Source organism: Bos grunniens, chromosome 10, assembly GCF_055505025.1.
Source record: "Bos grunniens cultivar Pamir isolate PY7600 chromosome 10, Bosgru_T2T1.0, whole genome shotgun sequence".
Lineage (NCBI taxonomy): Eukaryota > Metazoa > Chordata > Mammalia > Artiodactyla > Bovidae > Bos > Bos grunniens.
The window spans coordinates 42,451,208-42,477,091 of NC_141174.1; the positions used below are offsets into that span (position 1 = coordinate 42,451,208).

The 25,884-nt window shown below is 40.5% G+C and overlaps 1 protein-coding gene across 6 annotated transcripts in view; it reads left to right on the plus strand.

Moving 5' to 3' along the window:
* Positions 1–25,884, plus strand: part of GALK2 (galactokinase 2) — a 154,818-nt gene that overhangs the window by 105,743 nt on the left and 23,191 nt on the right. For 5 of the 6 annotated variants that reach the window (XM_086320815.1, XM_086320816.1, XM_086320817.1 and 2 more), the window contains one exon: positions 7,057–7,267. In XM_086320815.1, coding sequence (XP_086176941.1) covers positions 7,057–7,267 — 211 coding nt within the window. Of the gene's footprint in view, positions 1–7,056; positions 7,268–13,262; positions 13,529–25,884 lie in introns of those variants that run through there. The other variant, XM_086320818.1, reaches the window with a different exon arrangement.

The window sequence follows — 25,884 nt, forward strand, 5'->3', positions numbered from 1 at the left end:
CACTCCTTCCAACTGATGTAGATAAAACTCATTATTTTAAGTACTCTGAATTTTTCTCTCTTTTAAAATGTGGAGGAAAGAAAATTGAAGGGCTTTATCAAGATGCAGAATATTTTGTAAATCATGCTGCTGCAAATCATGAGAATCTAACATTATATATATGTACAAAAGAGGAATAAAGATAAAATTTATTGGTAATATAGAAAACTGCTAATATAAGCTATGCAGATAGATGTTGATGTTAAGAATATACTTATGCCTAGTGAATGTAGACTGGAATTCGGCTAAGCGTGTTTTCCTTATAATATGGTGCCATCTTTCTGTTTTCAGCAACATATGAATGAATATAATTTTTATTTGGAAATGATCTCATTAAATCAGGAAATAAACTCTCATGTTAAAAAAGTAAAGAAGCTTTTCTTAATCTGAGTAAACTTTCTGCTTTCAGACAATAAAAATGAAGGGTCAGTGGAGAAATGATAAATCAAGATAGCTTTGAAAATGAGACTGATTAGGTAGAACTCCACATGGCAAAACTATAAGTACTACTTATTTTTCCCCTCCTATTTTCCCAAGATCCCTTTTTGAAAAATGAGTACCTTTTTGAGTCTCCATAGCACAGGAAAGGACACTAAACCAATAAAGATGGTTTTTCTTTGTTTTGCTTTAATGTTCACAGTTTCTTCTGTTCTTATGTCTTCCTTCTCTCTCTGTTCCTCCCTGCTCTTCTTCTAACAGCTTCCCAAAACTAATTAATGTAGATACACTTAAAGTTAGAGTCTTTAGAGGCATTTCAACTGAAATTTAAAACATTTCAAGGCAAACACAATAGAGATTTATAATTATAACTTGCGTAAATGATTCTTTTAAGTGAAGCACATTTTTATGTTCTTAAATTAACAAAGTAACAAGAAATCTTTAATGAGGAAAAATTTTTTCGTATTTTATACATATTCAGTGGCTGAAACTTTCCCAGAAATGCTTTATGTCTATTAAAAGAGAGTATCCCTTAATTATACTGAGGGACAAAATGTGTGATGCAGGAGAGAAGGGAAATTATGCTGTTGGCATTTTGCATACCCTGAGCTCCTTGTGGCATCATGTGAAACAATAAAGAAGGTTTCATGTGGTCCTTTGACACTTCAGGGAAAATTTACAGTGCGACCTTTTTTTTTTTTTTTTTTAACAGAGCCTGTCTTGTCAGTGGCCATTACTCATTCAGTAGTTTTTAGCTCCTGCCACTTAGTGGTCAATATGGAGCTTATTCTTTGTGTGGTGAGAAGTGGGTATAACGTTCTCAGGGGTTCTGCAGTTTTTTGGAATCTGAGTGGAGAAAAAACAAACACCCAGGAATGTAGCCAGTTTCACTCAACCTGTTGATTTAGTTGAGCTCACTCTGCCAGGACGCTGGCATGGAGTATTCCCAGGACAGCGAGTCCTGGCTGCTGGGCAGGGCATGCACGCACTGGGAACAGGGTCTATGTGTCGGTGGCACCAGGTGTAGCATGGCCTTCAGTGCCATGCTGAGGATCACGGGCTTGGTCTTGGAAGCAGTGGGAGCTGCTGATATTAACGTACTCTAGAAACATCAAGTTGGCCGCAGGAACTTTTACTTGGTTGAAGAGAAGTAAGTCTTAAAGTGTCAGTGGGGATGGGATCACAAGAGAGGGATGCAAAAGGAAAGAAGCTCTGACTGGACCTGGTGAAAGGTCAGGTATAAGGCTGTGACTGGGTTTCTGTCTTCCTTTTGGTATAAATGCTATTACTTTGAGAAAGTTTTCCCTGACCACCCTCCCAACTTCCATTAAGTTAAATGTCCTTTTATATGCTCTTGTCACGTCCTATATTTTTCCACTATAGCAGTATATCACATGGAGGAAGTTCTTCACTGTGTAATAGTACCTGATGCCTGTCTCCTTGGGTTGACTGTGAGCTGCATGCAGTCATGAGCCGTGAGTGCTTCATTCACAGGAGCGAACATGCATTGCATGCAGTTGTGTGCAAGTGAAGGCTAAGTGTTGAGTTGAAAAGGGTGTAGTTTTAAGCTGAAGTGATGGAAAGCATAGTGCTGCGACTCATAGGTATGGGGAACATAGGATGGAAGGTGATAGGAAAGTGGGAGGTGATGACACTTGCCTGTGTTCTTACAAGCGGTTAGAAATTGGAGCTTGGCATATTTCTTTTGGCTTGGGCAAAACCTTCAGGTGTATTTGTTTTGAGATAATAGTTGAGACTGAGGATTGAGTTCAGTTTGCTGAATCCAGAACGGAGTTTGGAGAGAAGGTGACAAGAGAAGATCAGAAGGCTGGGGGAGGTTAAACTTGGGAGATATCTTTAGTAATAACAAAAGGAGAAAACTGAGTCATGGATGGACATGTAAGGACCAGAGAGGTGAGAGGGAAGCTGGGAAAATTCAGTGCTACAGGGAATGTGAAGAAGGTAGGTAGTGAAGAATCCCAGAAGCGACCAATTTATTTAAGGAATAAGAGGACTGAGAAATCCTGTGGCTTTGGAAGTTCTTTTGGAGATAAGAAGGACCTCTGGGAAACCATTTTCAACAGTGAGAGTGGCCATGGAGGGCTCAGAAGTGGTGACTTGGGTCACTGGTTTTAGTTGTCAGACAGTAAAAGAGAAGGAGAAATGAAGGGCAGTAGCTTTAGTTATAAGAATTTGATGAGTGGAAACATCTGTATATGTTTGAAGGCCCAGGAAAAGGTGTCTTGTGGGGAAGGTATAACCAGAGAGACATTATTTAATCTTTATTGTAGCATATGAGGTAGCATTATGTATCCCATTTTACAAATAGGGAATTTCCAGTCAAAGTGGGTTGTGATTTTGTTCTAAGTAAGTGCAGGAGTCCAGCCTTCTTTTTGCATTGTGCCCCTTAAGGGTTAGGCATGCATGAGCTCCAGAGCACCAGGCTTGAGGATGCCTTAGAAAAAAGATAGACTGTGCTGAGGGTACAGTGAGGATTATAGCAGAGTCATTCTGCACAGTTTTGCAGATTTCTTCAGACTTATTCTGTGGCCTGCAAACTAATATGGAGAACACGGAGAGTGGGAATGGCTAACACTGAGGAAGGTCAACATTGTGAATGTGTTCATGATGGTTATGAACTCAACATGGGCACAGAAGTCACTGGGGATGGTTCCATGTAGCTGGAAGAGGGTGAGGGGAAGATAGCAAAAAGAAGTATCCACAATAGAAAGTTACGTCTAGTCCCATTTTGGAGAAGGCGATGGCACCCCACTCCAGTGTTCTTGCCTGGAGAATCCCAGGGATGGGGGAGCCTGGTGGGCTGCCATCTGTGGGGTCGCACAGAGTCGGACACGACTGAAGTGACTTAGCAGCAGCAGCAGCATAGTCCCATTTATATCAAACTATATGTGTATAAGTATGCATGAAGTATGCATAAAAATGTATCATAGGATGTAAGATGGGAAATTGATGGTTATCTTATTGGGATGATTACAGATGATTTACTTCATCATTTTTTTTTTAAATCCTCAAATTGTTATGTGTTTCTTCAGATTTAAAAATAAGCATTTGTGATTTATAGAACCCAAACCACCAACAACACAGCTGCTTTTGTTGTGTGGAAAATAACTTGTCAGAGACGGGATTTGAAATTTCATCCTTTGCTGACCTGGTGAGGAGAAAGACTTGGTACTTTCCTCATTGATTTGTTAATACTGCAAAATGCAATGAGAAAGTCAGAGAGAGGTGGGTTCTGACAGATAGGCTCCTGAGTTAGGGTCCATACATTAGCACTTTCCTACCACACCCTCTTACTGGAAGTCCCAGGGAACCTCCCGGACTGAGGATGTTTTCCAGTTGGAGGAGAGTGCTGATTTTGCATGTGGGACAACCTGTAAGTCTGGGGAGCTAAAACTCTTGGAATCAGCCCTCAATCAATGGTAGATGAGAGTTAGGGGATAAATACCTGATCTTTCTTATCTGAGTTGGACACATCTGAGGTGTATACCTACAGGTCCCAGAGGGCCCAGTGGGCCCAGCCTCACAAACTCCCATATCATTGCACTTTGTATTGGCTTCTCTTCCTGTCTCATTTTCCACTCCTCTGCCAAAACTTCTCTGTATCACTCTCTCCCCACAAATTGTTGTCTCAGGGCCTGCTTCCGAGAGAAATCAGCCTAAGACAGGGTCTCAGCACTATTTATCTACTTCTTTGCATGACTGTGGACAAAATATTCATAGACTGCTTTCTTCTCCACAGAGCATCAGCCAGGCTCAGGAACCTCCCAGGAATGGAATCTGAAGTAGTGAAAAGAAAATGTTAGATGCTGGCTTAGAACTGCTTTCTCTGATATCCCCAGCCTGCTCCTGAGTGAGGAACTTGTCACAAAATGACCCCTAGCCCTGCTTTGAAGCAGGGCTAGGCACCCGGGCTGTGAGTGGCAAATTCCTTCACGAAGTTCTGTGTTTGGGCAACAGATCTTACCCATCCACTTCCCTCATCTGCAAGTCATCTTTACATTTCCTGAGCCAAATTTCAAAGGGTTTAGGCGGCTTTTCTATTTGAGTCCTACAATGTAGTGGACTATTCAGGGCCTCATGGCTGTGCATCTGTCACTGAGGGCATGTGGTAGAGCTAATTGAAATACATACTGAACTGGCTCTGTGGACCCTCCAGCTGAGAGCTAAGTGGGCCCAACAGCAAACTGGGATATTGCTAGAGTAACTGCTAGTGTCTCTGCCTGTGGAACAAAGGCACACAGAGAGGCAGCCTTTGAAAACAACTTTGCAGACTTTCTCCCCACACAGTCCTGGGACAGTTTCCTGGGACCAAGCGCCTGAAGCAATGTGCTTTGTTGAAGTGATGCCAGGATTGGGAACTTGGAGATGGTGTGTACTGAAGGGTTCTTAGGAAGAGCCCACACTCATCTCTTAGGGTTCGTTCTTTGATTTTTTTCCCCCCACATTTCCTTCTTATTTTAGAAGGAACCTATCAAAGTGTCTTTAATCATTGCAATGTTCACTTCTAACACAAATCTTAGTTTGTGTTTAGAAACCATTTCTAAGACTTGAGTGGTGATTTGAACTCATATGAGTAGTGAGACATAGATATCAAACATAGCCCATTAGGAATGTGACCTTGGGGAAGCAAGAAAGAGGTGCAGGATGTGGGATAAATTTCCAACTCTATCTTTACTAGCTAGATGACTTTGGGTAAGTCACTCTCATCTCTTAAATAAGGTAATAATACCTTTCTCAGAGTTGTCAAAGGTGAAAAGAAGGAAAAATCACATTTAAATCATATGGCATTATACAAGTATGAACTTCTTAACTTCATTGCTTATCTCAGTTGGATTTGAATCTGTGTTTTGAGAAAGCATAATTCTAGATCATCCACTTTAGCTCTATTTCTGTATAAAATAAATATGTGGTATGTTGTATGTTTTTCTTTTGTTTTATGTATGTCTATAAGTTTTCTGAAATTATTTTTGGGATACATTTTTGGGAATTTTGGTATTCCAAAAATACCCCAATTGGGACCATGAATAAATGGGTTTAATGAATGAATGAATCTGTCTGTGGAGGTGTCAGTCAATTCAGTACTACTGCTGCTGCTGCTGCTAAGTCGCTTCAGTCGTGTCCGACTCTGTGCGACCCCATAGACGGCAGCCCACAAGGCTCCCCCATCCCTGGGATTCTCCAGGCAAGAACACTGGAGTGGGTTGCCATTTCCTTCTCCAATGCATGAAAGTGAGAAGTGAAAGTGAAGTTGCTCAGTCGTGTCTGACTCTTTGCGACCCCATGGACTGCAGCCTACTAGGCTCCTCCGTCCATGGGATTCTCCAGGCAAGAGTACTGGAGTGGGGTGCCATTGCCTTAACATTAAATGTGCTAAGCAAACAAGGTCAGAAGAAAGGTCTTAGTTTGTGTTTTTGCTTTTAAAAATGGCACCATGTTCTGTGAAATAATTGAATAGAAACGTGATTCTATTGTCCCCTTCTCCAGTTCTGCTTTAAAATCATTAACTCCTTTCAAATGTATGAGCCAGAGTTTTAAAAAGAGGATTAATGAATATAAGAACTACTGTTATTAAAATTCTTCAGAAGTGAGTGGCCCTAACCAAAGTATAATGGTCTTTTGGTAAATCTGCTTCCTGTCAAAAAGAAAGAAAATCAAATCATCATCATAATAGAAGAGTAAATCAGATGCACATTTCCCTTCTCTTGCTTGCTCCTTTTTGCTGTTTGCATTGTCTGCACCTGTGGTCCTCACACCCTGGGAATGAATTTTATAGACCTCCAGGGTGAGAGATACCATCATTATTTTGACTGTCACCTGCTCTGAAGGTCTCAGTCAGTGGTTTGAGGAGGATGAGGGACACACATTCTGGAGTGTGTTTCCTGTGAGTGGACCTGGTTACAAAGGTTTGGATTATACTCACTCTCCCCAGCAGATTGAGGGGGTGACCCAGGATGTAACTGGAAGCCAGACCCTTTTCTTGAGGCTGGAGAAACATACAGCTGTACTACCACCAACGACCTAATGAAATGGTTTTTCATAAGGTCACCAATGAGGTTTTCATTTAAAATCTGGGGCTTGACTCCAAATGCCAGATACTTAAATTCGTTAGCCATTTCAAAGAGGCATGTAGTAAACAGGAAGTGCTCTAATGAAATCAGGCATTCAGTGTCTACCTCAGGACTCAGGTCATGTGTGAGATTTGAATAGTTTTCTGTAGACTTTATAGAGAGCGGTGTTTGGGGGATGAACTAAATAGGGACCAACCGACAAAATTATTCAAAGAAATAGCCCTGAGGGAAGGTGGTGACAGGCAAAAAAAATCAGTGGGGGATTATTATTATTATTTTTTTTTTTAGGAAAAATACTTAACTAGCTTGTGAGTGTCACACAAGCATGTTTAATTTCAAACATCTGAATTCAGAGTTCATTTTCAAGCAGTGGAATTGTGAATAGGTTGAATGGAAAAAAAAAAGCTGAAAGTTGAATTTCACTCATTAAAATAGTGTATATCAATTTCTGGGATGAAAACTGACCATATATCTTGGTTTGAATTTGCAGCTCCTGGCTAAGCACAAAAGCTTGCCATGGAAAGAAGTGCTGCGGCTGGAGGAGGTACAGGCCAAACTGGGGATCAGTCTGGAAGAAATGCTTTTGATCACAGAGGACGCCCTTCACCCTGAACCCTACAGCCCTGAGGAGATCTGCAAATGTCTGGGAATTAGCCTGCAGGAACTCAAGACCCAAATTCTCAGTCCAAACACTCAAGATGGTGAGTCTGCTGGAGAAAACAGGGCATGTGTTGTTCCCCCACCCCCAGGTGGAAAGTTTCCGTGCCCCATGGGTTTTTAGTGATTTTGAAGCATGCTTGAGGGAATTTGGAGAATGTATGTATTTCGGTAAACTTAATTATCTTGATTCTTGGCTTCATTAAATTCAAAATTCATTCTTACTGATCTGTTATATGCTGGATTTTCTTCTGAGGCAAAGGTGAATAACACACACTCTTGCCCTCAAGAAGTTCCCAATTCACCATTGTAATTCTCCTGCTTTGGCCTATGCCAACCACAGAATTACAATGGTCAGGGAAAATTCATTGGAAACATCATGCGTTTTTTTCAAATGTGAGCCCAACTCAGTTTAGGGATCAGAAACCAAAGTGATGATCTAATAATATATTAAATGTACATTTATAGTTTGTTTTGGTATTTTAAAATTTTTGTAGGAAGCATCTTGTGGCATCTTGTGGCAGAAAAAGTTATGTTATCTTTTTCAGTGAATTTCAACAACAAATTATTTCTCACTAGAATTAAATCAGGATTTGAATAACCATTAGAAACATATATAACCCTTGTCATGCAGTTAGTATACCCTGTTTCTAGTTTTGTGATTGCCTGTTTTGAAGATAATGGGTATCAGGACATGTAATTCATAGTGTTATCCAGTAGAAAGCAAAGAAGAACTAAAGAGCCTCTTGATGAAAGTGAAAGAGAAGAGTGAAAAAGTTGGCTTAAAACTCAACATTCAGAAAACTAAGATTGTGGCATCCGGTCCCATCACTTCATGGCAAATATATGGGGAAACAATGGAAACAGAGACTTTATTTTTGGGGCTCCAAAATCACTGCAGATGGTGACTGCTGCCATGAAATTAAAAGTTGCCTGCTCCTTGGAAGGAAAGCTATCACCAACCTAGACAGCATATTAAAAAGCAGAGACATTACTTTGCCAACAAAGGTCCATCTAGTCAAAGCTATGGTTTTCCCAGTAGTCATGTATGAATGTGAGAATTGGACTACAAAGAAAGCTGAGCGCTGAAGAATTGATGCTTTTGAACTGTGGTGTTGGAGAAGACTCTTGAGAGTCCCTTGGACTGCAAGGAGATCCAACCAGTCCATCCTAAAAGAAATCAGTCCTGAATATTCATTGGAAGGACTGATGCTGAAGCTGAAGTTCCAATACTTTGGCCACTAGATGTGAAGTACTGACTCATTTGAAAAGACCGTGATGCTGGGAAAGATTAAAGGTGGGAGGAGAAGGGGACGACAGAGGATGAGATGGTTGGATGGCATCACTGACTCGATGTACATGAGTTTGAGTAAGCTCTGGGAGCTGGTGATAGACAGGGAGGCCTGACGTGCTACAGTCCATGGGGCCACAGAGTCATACATGACTGAACTGAACAGATCTAGTGAATCTGGTCCTGCAGCTTGCCACTTACAAAATCAATTACGTACTCACAAATGTCGGTAGAAAGGTGGCTTTAATTAGAATGCTGGCAATCCTGGGAGATGGTGGACTCAGCATCCCCCGAAAGCCACCTCCGAAGATTCTCTTCAGCCATGAAAGCTTTTAAAGGGAAACAAAAGCAATCCCAGTTAATCACTGAGATAGGGGGTCAGAGTCATTGCCATTCCCCACTGTGTGCAGGCTTGTTGACACCTTGTGATCTCTCTCTAGATGTAATCTTGTTCACACAATTTGTTCAGGAGGTTACTGAACGGGAAACTAGGGAAGAAATCTGGTCATCTGTTAATTAGTCTTTATTTCTACTTCTTTGATTGACAAAGAATTGACAAATTAGGCAGGATTTTGTGTGATTAAAAGATTTGCAAGATATCCTTGGGTTGGAGATGAGTAGAGCATGGGGTGCTTGGTTTAAAAATTAGTTATAATATAGCTTTCCTAAGGTGACAAGAGCAGGGGATTCCTGCCAAGGGCAGTCTTCTGTAAAGAGCTGCTTGCAAATCCCTGCTTGTCAGAACATCATTCCATTTCTAAGAAATTAGGGGTGAAGGTCTTTCTTCTGTAACTTTTTCATGCTGATGCAGGATCCCTTATTCTACAGAGTAGACAATGTCACCATGGGTCTGTAGTATCTCTTTGCTGACAATTTTAATTGTTCACTAACATATATGTTGCTGCTGCAGCAACATATATAGGCTAAGAGAGATGCTCACAAAGATATAGATTATTATGAGCAATAATGGTAATCCCATTCTCTTGAGGCGAGTTCTTGGAATTGTGCTAGCCATAGATTCAGTACTGCTCAAGTTGAAGCAGTTTATGCCATGGCTACAATTTGGTCATCATGCAGTTAGCTTTTTCTTCTAGTGGAAGTTATAGATAGTATCTGTAGAACAACTCAGGAAAGTGCATCAGACACTGAGTCTGTGATTCTATTGCCCTAATCATTCACCACTTGTTTTTATACTAAGGGGCAAGGGGAGGAGGGTACTGTAGGGTTCTGTTCAGTTCCAATAAGATGTTAAAATATTGTGAAATCTAAAGCAATACTGGTTCAGCAAATCAAATGGTTCCTTTTTTTAAAATAATTTTTAACTGGACTATATAGTTGACTTACAATGTTGTTAGTTTCTGCTGTACAGCAAAATGAATCAACCAGGCGTATACATATATCCACTCTCTTCTAGACTCCATTCCCATATAGTACATTACAGAGCACTGAAAGTACCCTATGCTATACAGTAAGTTTCTATTAGCTATCTTTTATATACAGTAGTATGTATATCAATTGAAATGGCTCTTTTGTACCATTTGAAGTGAAAAAAAAAAAAAAGAAATCCACAATTCAATTAGCATCTCTTTTTTCTTATCCTTTCTTTTTTCATACTCATTTTTCTGATTATTGTACTTCTTATATGAAAGGATCTAGGTTAGAGCAGTGCTCATGGCTGCTGTGGAACCACATTCTGAAACACCAGGAAGTCTTCACTGCTTAGGTTGACACATGTGGCTCACTTAAGCATGGAGGCTTTTTCTGCTTGTCTACTGTTTTTATACTATTAACATAAAAAACTTGAGATGGAAACCAGGCAAATGTAGGAGCTAGAGCCTTGGAGTGGCTTCTCAGAAGTAAAGGTTGTCTATTTGTGAGACATCAATGGTGGGAGCTGGGACATCTAGCTAAGCCAGTAGTCTCTTCGTGAGGCAAAGTTGGGGATGAGAACTTAGTGGAAAGATCAGAGCCCCATTCCCACCCCATTCACTTCAGGTTTACAGCAGGATTTTGAGTGCCTACAGTGGATTTGCCTGCTAAAGGCAGGCAATTGCTACAATTGCTGGCAGCTGTAGGATAAGATAAGGAAATCTTTTGAGGGCAGGGAAAAGGTTTTGGTTCCCAACACTGTTAGATCCAATTTAATTTGATGAATATTTGTTGAATTTCTAGATGAACAAACTGGCCTATAAACTTCATCAGAGTTGCCGCCTGTTTTTTTTTTTTTTTTTAAATAAATCTTCCTGGAATACAGCCATCTATATGGGCTATGGCTGCTTTTGCACTGCAATGACAGATTTAAGTAGTTGTGACAGAGTCTAAATGGCCCACAAAATCTAAAATATTTACTATCTGGCTCTTGGCAGATAAAGTTTGCTGACACCACTTCAGAAAGGCAGTAGACCAAAGCGTAGCCATAAGGCCTGGATTAAGATCTCAGACTTCTGTTTTATTTTTTTTTTTCCAGACGTCTTTATTTACTAGATTTGGGACCTGATTTGAAAGTTTTTAATCTTTCTGTTATCTTGGTTTTTCCACGAAATAGGCATAAGAGAAAGAGGTACTTAAAGAAGTAATTGGTGTAATGTGCTAGGAACAATGCTTGGTAATGGAGGTACTCATAAACATCAGCTACTTCTGCTATTTCTCTTCCCTCTCCTGCTTCCCCTACTCTAGGCCCTGAGGCTGAGCATTGGGAACACAGAAATAAACACAACAGGGTTTGATACTTAAGGAGTTTACAAAATACTAGTGGAAACAAAGAAAAAACTGATCCAGCAGGAAGTAATGAGTGCAGTGAGGGAGGTGTTCTTGGGTCTAGGGAGACCAGAAAAGAAAGAAGTCAGAGCTGGCTTTACGAAGGAGACAGCAACCAGACAAAAGTTAGAGAATAAATAGAAATTTCCTAGGTAGACAGGCAGAAAAACTTCCAGGCAGAGAGGAGTAAGAGAGGAATCCAGAGTACTACAGACAATTGAATGTTTTCTGAAAATAATGGTGAGGGATATATATCAGGTTGATTTTGTAGATAGGCCATCATCACACTTTGTAAAATACTGTGTGCAAGTGTTTTATGGATAATGGGGAAATTCATAAAATGTTTATTGAATAAAGACATTGGGTAGGTCATTGGATAGGGAGCGCTTCCAGGGGAATAGTCTTTATTCTTTGACTTAAGACATCATCCAATTTCTTATATTTAGCAAATATATGTGTTAACTTCACTGGGCTGGGTATTATGCTGGATGCTGGGATACAGAGATAAGTAGGATGTGGTCTCTACTTTATAGTGACTTAGTGTCTGATTGGTGAGGGTGCTTCACAACAGTCACAGTAGATAATACCCATGGTAATAAAGGTATTTCTTATGAGTCCTGAGTGTGGAAGAGAGAGTGACTAAATGCCTAGAGAATGTGGCTTGAATTTGAGCTAGATTTGAAAAGAAAGTTATGGCCTTCCCAGGAGGAGAGTGGTGACAGGCCATTTCAGGCAGAAGAGTCTGGAAGACAGACATGCTGCTGCTGCTGCTAAGTCGCGTCAGTCGTGTCTGACTCTGCGACCCATAGACGGCAGCCCACCTGGCTCCTCTGTCCCTGGGATTCTCCAGTCACAGAGAATGGGTTGCCATTTCCTTCTCCAAGGCATGAGACATGGGGTATTTGAAAAATGTGTCAAGAGGTGTTGTGTGCAGTATGAGTTGGATGCCAAAAATATTGGCTAAAGGGATGCCTGTTCTCTACTCCATCACAGAAAAACCTGAAATGGGGGATTGTTGGTGGATATCTCAGTGACTAGATTTGTAAAACTATAAAGGGCAGTTCAGCTGGAATTGATGATTACCTTTGTCTAGAAAGGAAGGGAAGGAGGGAGGGAAGAAAGGGAAGAAGAAAAGAAATAGGAGATAAGGAAGGCTGAGGTACGGATGCTGGGAAGTTAGGGAATTATAGATGGGAAATGATTTTGGAGGCAGGATGATGAATTTCTGGTGATGTGGCAAGGCATCTAAATAAAGATATAGAGCAAGTAAAGACCCAAACTATATAATTAGATTTTGGGGTTTTTGGTTAAGAGGCAAAGAGACCTTAATAGACATTGAGAATATTCACTGTCAGATGATCTTCATAAAGCAGCCTTTTCATGGTGTCGTTTCTTAGTTCAGAAATCTTTAGAGGTCCGCCGTTACCTACCGCCTAAACTCTTTAATGTGGATGTTAAGTTTCTTCTCAATTTGGCCTTAACTCTGTTCTGTCCTGTCTCCTGTTTGAGCCCATACATCCCCATTTGGACAATGTTGTTCTGGCTGAACCATCCCACTCACTAATAGCCTCTTTGTCTTCCCTTTAATCCTGACCATCACTGCCCATTCCTCTTTTCTGAAATATGGTTCCTACCTATTGTAAAAGCTCAATAAATTCTTATCTATATCCATCTCAGTGTGAAGCCTGTTCTTTGTCTGTATCCCTGTTCCTTTTTCTCTGCATCTGCCTGTATCCCTCACCTCCTACCCCTCTTTTGAGTAAGAATTTTTTTTTAAAATAAGTTAATTTCTCAGAAAAATCTGGAAAACACAAAGGATAATTTTCTAATCATAGGATATGCATGACTATTTATGTGTATATTTAAGTTTTAGCCCCTTAAAAAATAATGATTTCATTGTTTTTGTAAAAGTTATGAATACTTAATCTTATCTCTTTATCTAAAATAACTTTCCTACTGGCCCACATGTATGATTTTCTATAATTTATTAGGTTTATTGAGTGCCAACAAAACCTATGTTGAACGAATGAATCTATTTTGTAATTCTATCATCCTCAACTCGAGAAGGAAATGGCAACCCACTCCAACCCACTCCAGTGTTCTAGCCTGGAAAATCCCACGGACTGGGAAAGCCTGGCAGGCTATGTACAATCCATGGGTCGCGAAGAGTCGGACACAACTGAGTGAATAACTCTATCATCCTCCAAGGATTCCCCCTTTTGCAATAAGTTAAAAAAAAACAAAACAAACAAGAAAACCACCATGAACATAAATCAGCCTGTGGGATTCTAGAGTCTCCTAGATTAATTTCACTTGATTTATTCTCTGAATCCAGCCATCTAGCCTCAGCCAAATTTCCTCCTGAATTCTCTTGGTATGCAGCTTTAACATTAGAAATAAAAAATCTGTTTATATCATTGTCTTGTTCCTTCTGAGTCTGTGTTTGATTGGTCTAATTCCTTAGGTAAATGCTTCTATTACCCCTTTAGAAAATGTGGTTCTTATTGAATGTGGCACTGTCTTTAGAATGCATGAGTGGAGGCATAGATGACATGTGTCCTCAGCAGGGGACTCAGGAGGGTGCCACCACCCTATTATTCCAGGTGTCTACACTTCAACATACTTAGTTTTGACTTGGACAGATTTTCCTGTCATGGAAATCCATGATCCTCTGTTCTATTTCTGCCAGAATTCCTTTGTTCTTTTACCTGGATAACCTGGATATGAGTGTGAGTTGGGAGATGTTGACCTTGAGGTGAGAGTACAAGGAGATGTTTACAGTCAAACTGTGGCTTGCAGCCTCTGCTAAACCAGAGTTCCAAAAGGCCATGTTCTTTTCCCAGATTTCTAATAATTAGATTTATTTATTTATTTATTTTGTGTGTGTGTAATAAAGTTTTATTAAACTATAAAGGAGACAGAGAAAGCTTCTGACATAGGCATCAGAAGAGGGCAGAAAGAGTACCCCCCTGGCTAGTCTTCAGCTGGATGTTATATAGTCACTGCTGCTGCTAAGTCGCTTCAGTCGTGTCCGACTCTGTGCAACCCCAGAGACGGCAGCCCAACAGGCTCCCCCATCCCTGGGATTCTCCAAGCAAGAACACTGGAGTGGGTTGCCATTTCCTTCTCCATAATAATTAGATTTAGAAATGCTCAGAGACCATTAAAATTAAACACACACACACAAAGAAAAATTCTCAAATCCTTTAGGCATTGTTTAAATGGCTATAATCCATCACCAGGAACTGGTCAGGAAAAATTTAAGGGTTATTCTTTAGGAAAAAAATTAAGAATTATTTTTCAGGTGGCCCAGTGATAAAGAATCCGCCTGCCAAGGCAGGAATGCAGGAGATGTGGGTTCAATCCCTGGGTTGGTAAGATCCCCTAGAGGAAGAAATGGCTACCCACTCGACTATTCTTGCCTGGAGAATCCCATGGACAGAGGAGCCTGACAGACTACAGTCCATAAGGTCACAAAGAGTCAGACGCGACTGAGCATGCACGCCCACCCACAGATAGGAGTTATGTAAAACTGTGGCATAAGGTCTGGGTTTCTAGAAGCTCAGGGTCCAGGCTGATTTGGGAAGGGTGTTTTCTCAGGTGTGACCCCAGAGAAAAAGGTGAAGCTGTGGAGAGAGTCAGAAGAGAGGCACATGTGTATCTAGCAGGGGAGTTATGTCAAGGACACACTGGAGGATAAACAGGGGAGTCCATGAAGGACTAAATAGAAACTGAGGTAGAAAATGTGTTAGCTGCTTTGGGCACTAGTTTGACAAAGGAGGGATGTATTGGGATCATTCCTTTTGGGAATGCTCAGCCTATGTTGGGAAGATCCCCTGGATAAGGGAAAGGCTACCCACTCCAGTATTTTGGCCTGGAGAATTGCATGGAATGTATAGTCCATGGGATCGCAGTGTAGGACACAACTGAGCGACTTTCACTTCACTTCACTTCAGCCTGTGTTCCAGGTTGGGTGGCCCTGTGCTTAGAAGCACTCTGCTGGGTGGACACTAATCTCCTTGCTTTGATGACCAACTTTGCCTGTGACTATGTGTTGACAAAGTGCTGTTCAGTCACTGACTAATATGTTTGGATCCTTGATCCTTGTGAAGTCATAAGCAATAGTCATGACTTTTGAGCAAGTATAAGGCACTGGCATAGAATGCTGTTTAGGAAGATATCTGCAGTAAGAAAACAAACAAACAAAAACTTTATTGTTTATACAGTACTCTTAACTGTATCATTTGATTTGAATCTCACAATAACCCCAGGGCACATGGTTATCCTCATTTCACAGATGAGGAAACTAAGGTCATAGAATTACATGTAGTTACAAACTAGAGAGTTGGCAAATGCGGGAGCCAGATCCCAAGTCCTAGTCTTTTAAGTTAATCCAATACTCTTCCTGCCTTTACTTTTTAATATTAGTGTATTAATAAACTGGCTTTAGCAATCCTATACCAATAAGGGAGGTAATATCAAGTTTTGATTTTTCTTTCCTATGATTTTCTCTTGCAACTAAAGAGAAGTGATGGAAGTTGGTTACTTGGTGGTTATAGAGTTTCCTTTTAGCTATTTCCCATTCTGGTGCTCTTGCCTTAGAAAATGTAAAGCCATGTGGCGTCCAGTGGTTTGCTTAATTTAAGGAGCAAACTCAACTTGGTCAGAAACTTGGTGCATGAGCTTTTGTGTTACAGAAAAGCCATGAGAAGTGCTGTGGAATCTTCTTGTTTGATAAAGGTAGTCCTCATGGATTATCTTATCTACATCAAAGAAGAGTAGTTTTTAATCTAATGGAGAAATATAAAGGTACTTCACAGTATAAAAGGAGTCAGTAATTTCAGTTTCCAATTGTGTTCTCAATATAAAGGAAATCGATTTAAAAATAGCTCATAAGATATCAGGTACTACATTCTATGATTTTAACACATTAAATTGTTCTTATAAGAATTTTGAAGAAAAAATTTTTTATAAAGAGCCTAGAAGAAACTTGGAGAAGGCAATGGCACCCCACTCCAGTACTCTTGCCTGGAAAATCCCATGGACGGAGGAGCCTGGAAGGCTGCAGTCCATGGGGTCACTGAGGGTCAGACACGACTGAGTGACTTCACTTTCACTTTTCACTTTCATGCATTGGAGAAGGAAATGGCAACCCACTCCAGTGTTCTTGCCTGGAGAATCCCAGGGATGGGGGAGCCTGGTGGGCTGCCGTCTATGGAGTCGCACAGAGTCTGACACGACTGAAGTGACTTAGTAGTAGTAGAAGAAACTCCAAAGGGTCTTTCTAGAATTTACAGATATTGGTTGAGCAGAAATCTTTAAAATTTGTATGATGAACTTATAATAAGGCCAAATAAAAATGAGTCCTTTAGTTTTGTCTTTTGTTTTAATTTTAATAAGATAATAGATCCCTCTGAAACAATATAAAGGAATAAATCAAGTAACTATTTTTTGTTGTGCACAAAAAATATGCTTTAGTTGTTCTGGAATACAAGTGTGGAGAAAATTTGCTTTCCCTTTTTCCTTTCCTCTCTTCCTAGTCCCTTTGGTTTGCTTCTCAGCTCCTGTTGACTTCTAGCTATCTGGCCACAGAGGGCAGGATCATGCTAGGAGTAAAGCTTCTTCAATTTTTAGGAAGAAATGGGCTGAACTGTTAACCCAGATCAGTTGGGTTGATGTTTCATTCCTCGGTTTTCCTCTTCCTCTTTCGCATGTGTGCATCATATACCCCTATCCATCAGTTCACCTTGCCTCTTCATATACTTAGGGAACTGACAATGCAGTGCAGACATAATCTATTAAGTATGATTTTAAAGCTGTTGCATCTCAAAACTCTCAACTTCTGTAGGGACAGCTCAGTGCCAGTGTGTAGGAATCACATACGCGACTGTGATGTGTGCTGTGTACCGGTCAGAGTCTAGTCACTGAGGGGTAGGTCAGGGCTCAGAATCACTCTTATCCTACAAGGCTAATAATAATGGGGGCCTTGTTTTTGGCACCTGAGGCCATCCTGGAGCCACTAAAATCAGGGAATTCTGGAATTTTCATTCACTTGTGTGAGAGTTTTAAAAGAGCTGAAATGAAACAGATTCTGCCGGTACATTTTGAGAAGTTGACCCCTGCAGTAGTCTTACATACTTGATGACTTACAGTCATCTTGGACTGAAGTAGGCCCAGAACTTATGAACCTATGAGCTTGACCGCCTCTTCATACTATGTACCTTCAGACCCTTGAGTTCCCCACGTTTCTTGAGTTAATGTGATTTGGGAGGCTCAGGAGTAGAAGATGTGGGAGAGTTAGACCAGTAAGACTAAACCTTCTCTTCTCTCAAACACTCTGATCCTCTTTCTAACAGAAGATTTTCATCTCTCTAGGAAGGTCATCCTTTTATATTAAGCTTTCAGCTTCAGGAATATTGTGCATGTTTTAGGAAAGGAGGAAGAGGGGGGAATCTCTTCTGATAACAGCAGCCCCATAGACTCTGGTGACCTGTGGCTGTGATGGCAAGCTGGAAACTACTCTTCTAGCCTCACAGGGAATTCATATACAATAGTTACCATGATGGCATTCCCCAGAAATAAATCCTAAAATAGTCATAGCAGCTAAATGTGAGTTATGAGGCACCGTTCTTTCATAGCATTTGTATCCTTGAGAAAAGGTCCTTGTTTTGTGCATTTCTATATTCCTGTTCAGTTCAGCTCAGTCATTCAGTCATGTCTGACTCTGTGACCCCATGGACTGCAGCACGCCAGGCTTCCCTGTCCATTACCAACTCTTGGAGTTTACTCAAACTTATGTCCATTGAGTCAGTGATGCCATCCAACCATCTCGTCCTCTGTCATCCCTTTCTCCTCCTGGCTTCAATCTTTCCCAGCATCAAGGGCTTTTCAAATGAATCAGTTCTTCACATCAAGTGGCCAAAATATTGGAGTTTCAGCTTCACCATCAGTTCTTCCAATGAATATTCAGGACTGATTTCCTTTAGAATGGACTGATTGGATCTCCTTGCTGTCCAAGGGACTCTCAAGAATCTTCTCCAACACCACAGTTCAAAAGCATCAATTCTTCAGTGCTCAGCTTTCTTTATAGTCCAACTCTCACATCCATACATGACTACTGGAAAAACCATAGCTTTGACTAGATGGACCTTTGTTGGCAAAGTAATGTTTCTGCTTTTTATATGCTGTCTAGGTTGGTCATAACTTTTCTTCTAAGGAGCAAGTATCTTTTAATTTCATGGCTGCAACACCATCTGCAATGATTTTGGAGGCCCCCCCCCACCTCCAAATAAAGTCTGTCACTGTTTCCATTGTTTCCCCATCTATTTGCTATGAAGTGATGGGACCAGATGCCATGATCTGAATGTTGAGTTTTAAACCAACTTTTTTCACTCTCCTCTTTCACTTTCATCAAGAGGCTCTTTAGTTCTTCTTCACTTTCTGCCATAAGTCTGCATATCTGAAGTTATTGATATTTCTCCCAGCAATCTTGATTCTAGCTTGTGCTGGAATTCCTGTGGTACCTAGTAAATGCTTGATAAATGAATAAATGTGTTAAACTAATTTTCTTCTGTTCATATGGAGAGGTAATGGGTAGGAGGCCAATTAGAAAATGTACTCAAGGTCTAGCTAGAGAGTGGTTATTTTGAGCCTTTAAAAAAATCTGTTCATGTGCATTAATATTATTCATAACAACTAACAGTGAACACTTAGCTATGTGACAAGCACTATTCTGAGTACTTTTAAAACATTTGCTGCACGTGTTTATTAATATGTTCTTCATGTTCAGAGTACCTACATGAAATAGTTCTTTTCAAGGTTGTAAACTGTGCCATAAACACATTCGGAAAATGAAAGTGTTAGTCGCTCAGCTGTGTTTGACTCTTTGCAACCCCATACATGGGCTGTAGCCTGCCAGGCTCCTCTGTCCATGGGATTCTCAAGGCAGGAATAGTCGAGTGGGTTGCTATTTCCTTCTCCAGGGGATCTTCCTCACCCAGGGATCGAACCCAGGTCTCCTGCTTTGCAGATGGATTCTTTACTGCCTCAGCCACCAGGGAAGCCCTTAAACACATTTGGACACACATTTAAATACTGATGCACTCCCACCTCCTTCTCCTCACTCTCTCAAACTCCCCTCATCTGTTCACAGTGTTGAAGTATGATAGTCAAACTCCCAAAGTCAGATAGCTCTGAGGGAATAAAGAATTTTTTGGTAGGTATTATTTTTGTTTGTTTGAAATTTGTTTAAAAGAGAAAAGCAAATGAGTTTGGCCATTACAGTGCTAATTAGATTTGTGTTCAGTGACATAACTGTTAATACTGATGAATATTCCTTTTTCATTCTGTAAACAAAGAATGTTACTAAGATTTTCCACCCAACACAACAGTCTATCTTGCATCCCAGTGCTTTTGACAGTGGTCTCTTAATTCACACATGGACTTTTCTGTAAGTGAAATGTAGCACAAGTTATTTAGATTTAGGGCTTCCCTGGTGACACAGATGGTAAAGAATCCCCCTGCAATGCAGGAGACCCAGGTTCGATCCCTGGGTTGGGAAGATCCCCCAGGAGAAGGAAATGGCAACCCACTCCATTATTCTTGCCTGGAGAATCCCATGGACAGAGGGGCCTGGCAGGCTGCAGGCTACAGGCTATAGGGTCACAAAGAAAGAGTTGCACATGACCTAAGTGACTTAGCACGCATGCATATAGATTTAATTTAGAGGAACATAAAGAATAAAGACTGGCTTTAGATGGTTTTGATGCTAGGAACATCCCATAAGTTAAATTCCAGTATTTTGCTACTTTACAGAGAAGTTAAACAAGACAGAATAATTAAGTAACTTGCCTAAGATCATGCAGCTCAAAGTAACAGAGTTCGGATTCAAACCCACACATTCTGAGTCCAGAGGCCTCCCTCTATGGTCTTAACCGTTATGTGACATGAGGCTGTCAGTCAGGGTTCTGTCAGAGAAAGAGATGTGTTATAGGAATTTGACAACATGCAACTTGTAAGCTGTTTAAACAGTGTTCGCATCTGGTGCTGAAGCCTGAAGTCAGTAGGAAAGACAGGCAGGAAGTGACAATGGATGTAGGGGAGAGCGAGGGCAACCTGGAGCTCGGGAAGAGGAGCTAGAATCAGGGTCAGACTCACTACCTCCAGGCCTCCAGTTCTGATGATACTGGTGGAAGCCAAACATGTACCTAGTCCAATGCCTAGTCCAAGAGTAGAAGTTGAAGGAGGAGCCAGTGGGACCTGGAGGTGCTGTTCCATGCCACAGGGCGAACCAGCAGCTGAGGGACAGTGTATGCGAGTGGTTGTGGCGCTTGGTGCCCTTGCGTAGATCTTTGTAGCATAAAAAAATATGCTACCATCATTCTTAATATGCTTATTTCCCCTGTATGTACCTGGCCTCCGACCTTACCAGTCAACTTGTTCATCCCAGTTGTCTTCTTGGCCTTGGCATGACTTTTCCCCCAGGGTTACTCAGGTCTCTACCAGCTTCCTTGGCCCGGACCCTGTAGTTCCTGGCCACCTTGTCAGCCCCACCTGCCTCTCTGACTCTGGCCGTGCTGGTCCTACCATTCAAGGCTGCCTCAAGGGAAGGGAAGAAAAAGAAAGGAAAAGGACAGTGACTATACATACATATTCATTTTTTTCTTAAGTCTAAGAGATACATGACTTGTTATTACTGAGTATTCCCTTCGCTTGAATTTTTCATGGATGTATCTCTACTTTCTGAGACATGAAATGATTTATTTTGAAAATTGTCTCATTTTGAATTGGCTATAGCCGATTAACAATGTTGTGAACAGTGCAGGGACTCAGCCATACACGTACATGTATCCATCCTCCCCTCAAAATCCAATCCCCGCCCCAGCTCAAGTAAAACCCAATCCCATTCAGGCTGCCACATCACACTGAACAGTTTCCTATGCTGTACAGTAGGTCCTTGTTGGTTACCCATTTAAAATAAAGCAGCATGTACATATCTATCCCAAACTCCCTAACTATCCCTTCTCTCCGTCCTTCCCCCAGCAACCATAAGCTTGTTCTCTAAGTCTGTGAGTCTGTTTCTGTTTTGTAAGTAAGTTCATTTGTATCATTTCTTTTTAGATTCCATATATAAGGGATGCCATATGATATTTCTCCTTTTCTGACTTACTTCACTCAGTCTGACACTCTCTACGTCCATCCATGTTGCTGCAAATGGCATAATTTCATTCTTTTTAAATGACCGAGTAATACTCCACTGGGTCAGGAAGATCCCCTGGAGAAGGAAATGGCACCCCATTCCAGTATTCTTGTCTGGAGAATTTCATGGACAGAGGAGCCTGGCAAGCTACAGTCCATGAGATCACAAAGAGTCAGTGTGACTGAGCACAATATTCCATTGTATATATCCATTATACAATGGAATTGTGTTTTTCCATTCCTCTGTCGATGGACTTTTAAGTTGCTTCCATGTCTTGGCTATATTGAAAATATCTTTTTTGATCCATCTTCCAGAATAATGGAAATAAAAACAAAAATAAATAAATGGGACCTACTTAAACTCAAAAGCTAATGTACCACAAAGGAACAATAAACAAAACCAAAACACAACCCATAGTTTGGGAGAAAATATCTGAAATGATGTGACCAATAAGGGATTAGTCTCCAAAATTTACAAATAGCACATGACGTTTAACAGCATCAAAACAAACAACCCACTCAAAAAATGGGCAGAAGACCTGAATAGACATTTCTCCAAAGATATACAGATGGCCAATAAGCACCTGAAAAAAATATTCAACATTGCTAATTATTAGAGAAATGCACATCAAAACTACAATGAGGTATCACCTCACACCAGTCAGAATGGCTATCATAAAAAAAAAAAAATCCACAAACAACAAATGCTGGAGAGTGTGGAGATAAGGGAACCTTCCTACACTGTTGGTGGGAATGTAAATTGGTACAACCACTATGGAGAACATAAAAAACTAAAAATTGAGCTACCATATGACCCTGTAATCCCACTCCTGGGCATATATCTGGAGAAAAACTTCATCCAAAAGGATACATGCTCCCCAGTGTTCATCACAGCACTGTTTACAATAGCCAAGATGAAATTATTAAAGGATCAGTTGTGAATTTATTAGATGCTCTGCTTCGAGTAGAATGAGGCTTCTGCAGATATGAGGACGGCTGACCTCTCATTGTATCCCCTGGTGCTTCTCTGCTGGTTTGCGTTAGGAAACCACCTTCTATAATCCTTGTCTACCTAAGAGGCCAATCTTGTCATTTCTATGTTCCTTCCTTTTGTTCCGTTCATATTTTTAGGTTTACTTTACTTTACTTTCACGTTCATATTTTTAGGTTTCCATATAATTAAATATTTTCCTTGTATACAAAGTTGCTTTTCTTATAGTTAATTCTGGTTATTTTGGTCAAAGTGTTTATTCTCCTGTACTGCTGTGTTCAAGGTGATTTTTCTTCAGTAACAACCAGTTCCGACATCTCAGGGCTTGACCCAACAAAAGTTCATTTCCACTCTGCCTTTCGATCACAAGTCAGCAGATGGTCTGTTCATCTGAGACAATCAGGGACCTGGGCTCAGCAGGGGCTCCATCTCAACGTGTTTGCCCATAATCACTGTGGTCTGAGGAAGGGACTGTGGTTGATCACTCACTGACTTATAACAGCTGCCTCTTATTCTCTTTCATTGGCTCAAGCAGGTCAAGTGGATGTGATGAATTTCAGAGTGGGTGGCAAGTGCAGTCTGTCTCAACGTGTACAAGGAAAACTGGAACATTTGGAAACAGCTCTAACTAATGAAAACCACACTGACCTGTGCTGTGTAGCTGGGAGTCTCAGCCCATTTAAATCTTGCTGATACCAATGAAACCAGCTTATTTTCTCATCTTAAAATATGAAGCTGACATTTCCTTTCAGACAATTGGGATGATGAATATTGTTTTGACCAGATTCCAAATTATCTTCACTTGAGGATTAGACATACTATGACATCTTTTTAAGATGCACATTTCTCTCACACTGGCATTTTATCTGCAATTTGTCTGGTGAAAGCCTTCTTAGTCCTCATGGCTTATCATTTTTTCCCCATCTTGTGGCATTCAATCTCTTTTCAGGAAACTGTCATTCTAGAATCTTAGGGCATGGTCCAGGAAAACCTCTTTGCTGTTTGATATTAATAGGTTCACTTCCTATGCCTTTATTATTTTCAAAGTACTTAGCTTCAGGGGGAAGAAAGTTTCCTAGCAAAAAGTTCTGAAGTAGAAACTGTGTACCTCTTCCTACTTACATATGTTTGTTCCCAATTTGTTACATGTGAGTCAGCAGAGGTATGTTACTATGCATGTACCTAATCATTTTTGCAGATTACTGCCAAATATCAATAGTAATGAAAACAAAAATTATTATTCATTATATCTGTATAGACATTCACAGTTTTAAAATTGAAGTATGGCTGCTGTAAAATACGATGTTACAGGTGTGTAATATAGTACTTCACAATTTTTAAAGGTTATACTCCATTTATAGCTGTTCTAAAATATCTGCTATATTCCTTGTGTTTTACAGTATATCCTTAACAGCTTGTTTGATACCTAACAGTTTGTACCTCTTACTCCCCTACCCCTCTATTGCCCCTCCTGCTCCCTCTTGGTAAATGTTCGTTTTTTTTAGATTCTACATATAAATGATATCATACGGCATTTGTCTTTCTCTTTTAAGTCCATCTGTGTTGCTGTATATATCATATATACGTATCATATATGTTTGTATATATATTATATCTTCTTTATTCATTTATATGTTGAGAGACACTTGGGTTACTTCCATATTTTGACACTTAAAAATACTACTACTATGAATATTGGCATGCATGTATCTCTCTGAAGTAGTGCTGCTAAGAGTATTGGGGTGTATGTATCTTTTTGAACTTTTTTTTTTTTTGGATATTTACCCAGATGTGGAATCGCTGGATCATATGGTAGTTCCATTTTCACTTGTTCTGAGGTGTCTCCATACTGTTTTCTACAGTGGCTACACCAATTTACAGTCTCACTACCGTTTGTTCTTTGTGTTCTTTTATAACCATTCTGACAGTTGTGAGGTGATATCTCATTGTGGTCTTGATTTGCCTTTCTCTGAGGGTTAGTGATGTTGAGCATGTTTTCATGTGCCTGTTGGCCTTCTGTATGTCCTCTTTGGAAAAATTAGACATTCAAAGTTTTAAACACATAAATATCAATTGATCGTCACTCATGCTGTAAATTCCAGATGAAAACATGGCAGGGCACCGCCCTATGTTAAGGGTAGAGACTGTATGTGGTTTTTCTTTTTTTTAAGTTTGAGGAAGATGATTCCTTGTATTGTCTTTAGGAGGCAATGGGGTGGGAGAGACCACAAGAATGAACATCCCTCAGTCCATTAGACGTTAATGTTACAAAGCCTTTCTTCTGTCAAGGACCACTGGTGCAACATTAAAAACACCAGAGACTACCTCCATAGGAAAGAAGTATGTTTAGTCTTTTACTGGGAAACTATGAAATGTTCCAAGAACAACAGATATAAAATTCTAGTCAATTAAGACAAGAAATAACAAGATATGTGCTTCATTTCTGTCATTTAGACTTATAGGGGTAAGGGGGACAGATGAAGATCAAAAAGGAAAGAGTCATATGGACAAAAATAAAGGTAAAATGAATCTAATAAAGGGGGGAAAGCCTGACGTGTACACACTGCTTGTTTATGGAGGAGCACATACACAAAAACAGAGAAACCACAAACAAACTCATGCCCGTGAGCATTCACTTCCCACTCTGGTTCCCAGAGGGCTGCACAAACACATTTGCGATCATGGGCTTCTGTGAAATAGCATCCTTATTCATCTTTTCAGGATGCTCATGCTCAGTCATGTCTGACTCTTTGCGACCCTTTGGACTGTAGCCCACTGGGCTCCTCTGTCCATGGGACTTTTCAGGCAAAAATACTGGAATGGGTTGCCATTTCCTACTCCAGGGGATCCTTCCTGACCCAGGATCAAACCCAAGTCTCCTGCATTGCAGGTGGATTTTTCACCCACTGAGCCATTGGGGACGCTCCCTCTTTTCAGTCTATCACCAATTATACTGCAAACACCTTGAGAATAGGGGCATCTCATTAGATGTTTATGAAATTGAAACATTTTACCTTCCCTAATTCTACCCTTTGGAAAGTCTGGGTGCAGTGTAGGCATATTGTCTTCAGTACTCACCACGAGGCTATTAGGACAAGCTCCCCACTACGAGTTCGCCCCTCATCCATTGCCCAGGTCACCTTCTTGGTCTGCTCCAGAACACACTGTTCAGAAGCAAACTCTGGGCAACATCCTGTATAATCTAGCTGGGATTAGATTTTTTGTGTGGCACATAACATAGCTTCTCACTTGCTCAAACTGTTGTATTTTGGTAAACTACTACTTTTGATCATACTGGCAAATAAGTGAGTAATGTAAGAGAACAGAAGCAAATTTTTATCCTTTTATTCAACTGGTACTCAGTTGAGAGCAACTATTCAAGCATTGTGCTAGATGCTTTAAGTTTGAGGTTATTTTGGTTAGCA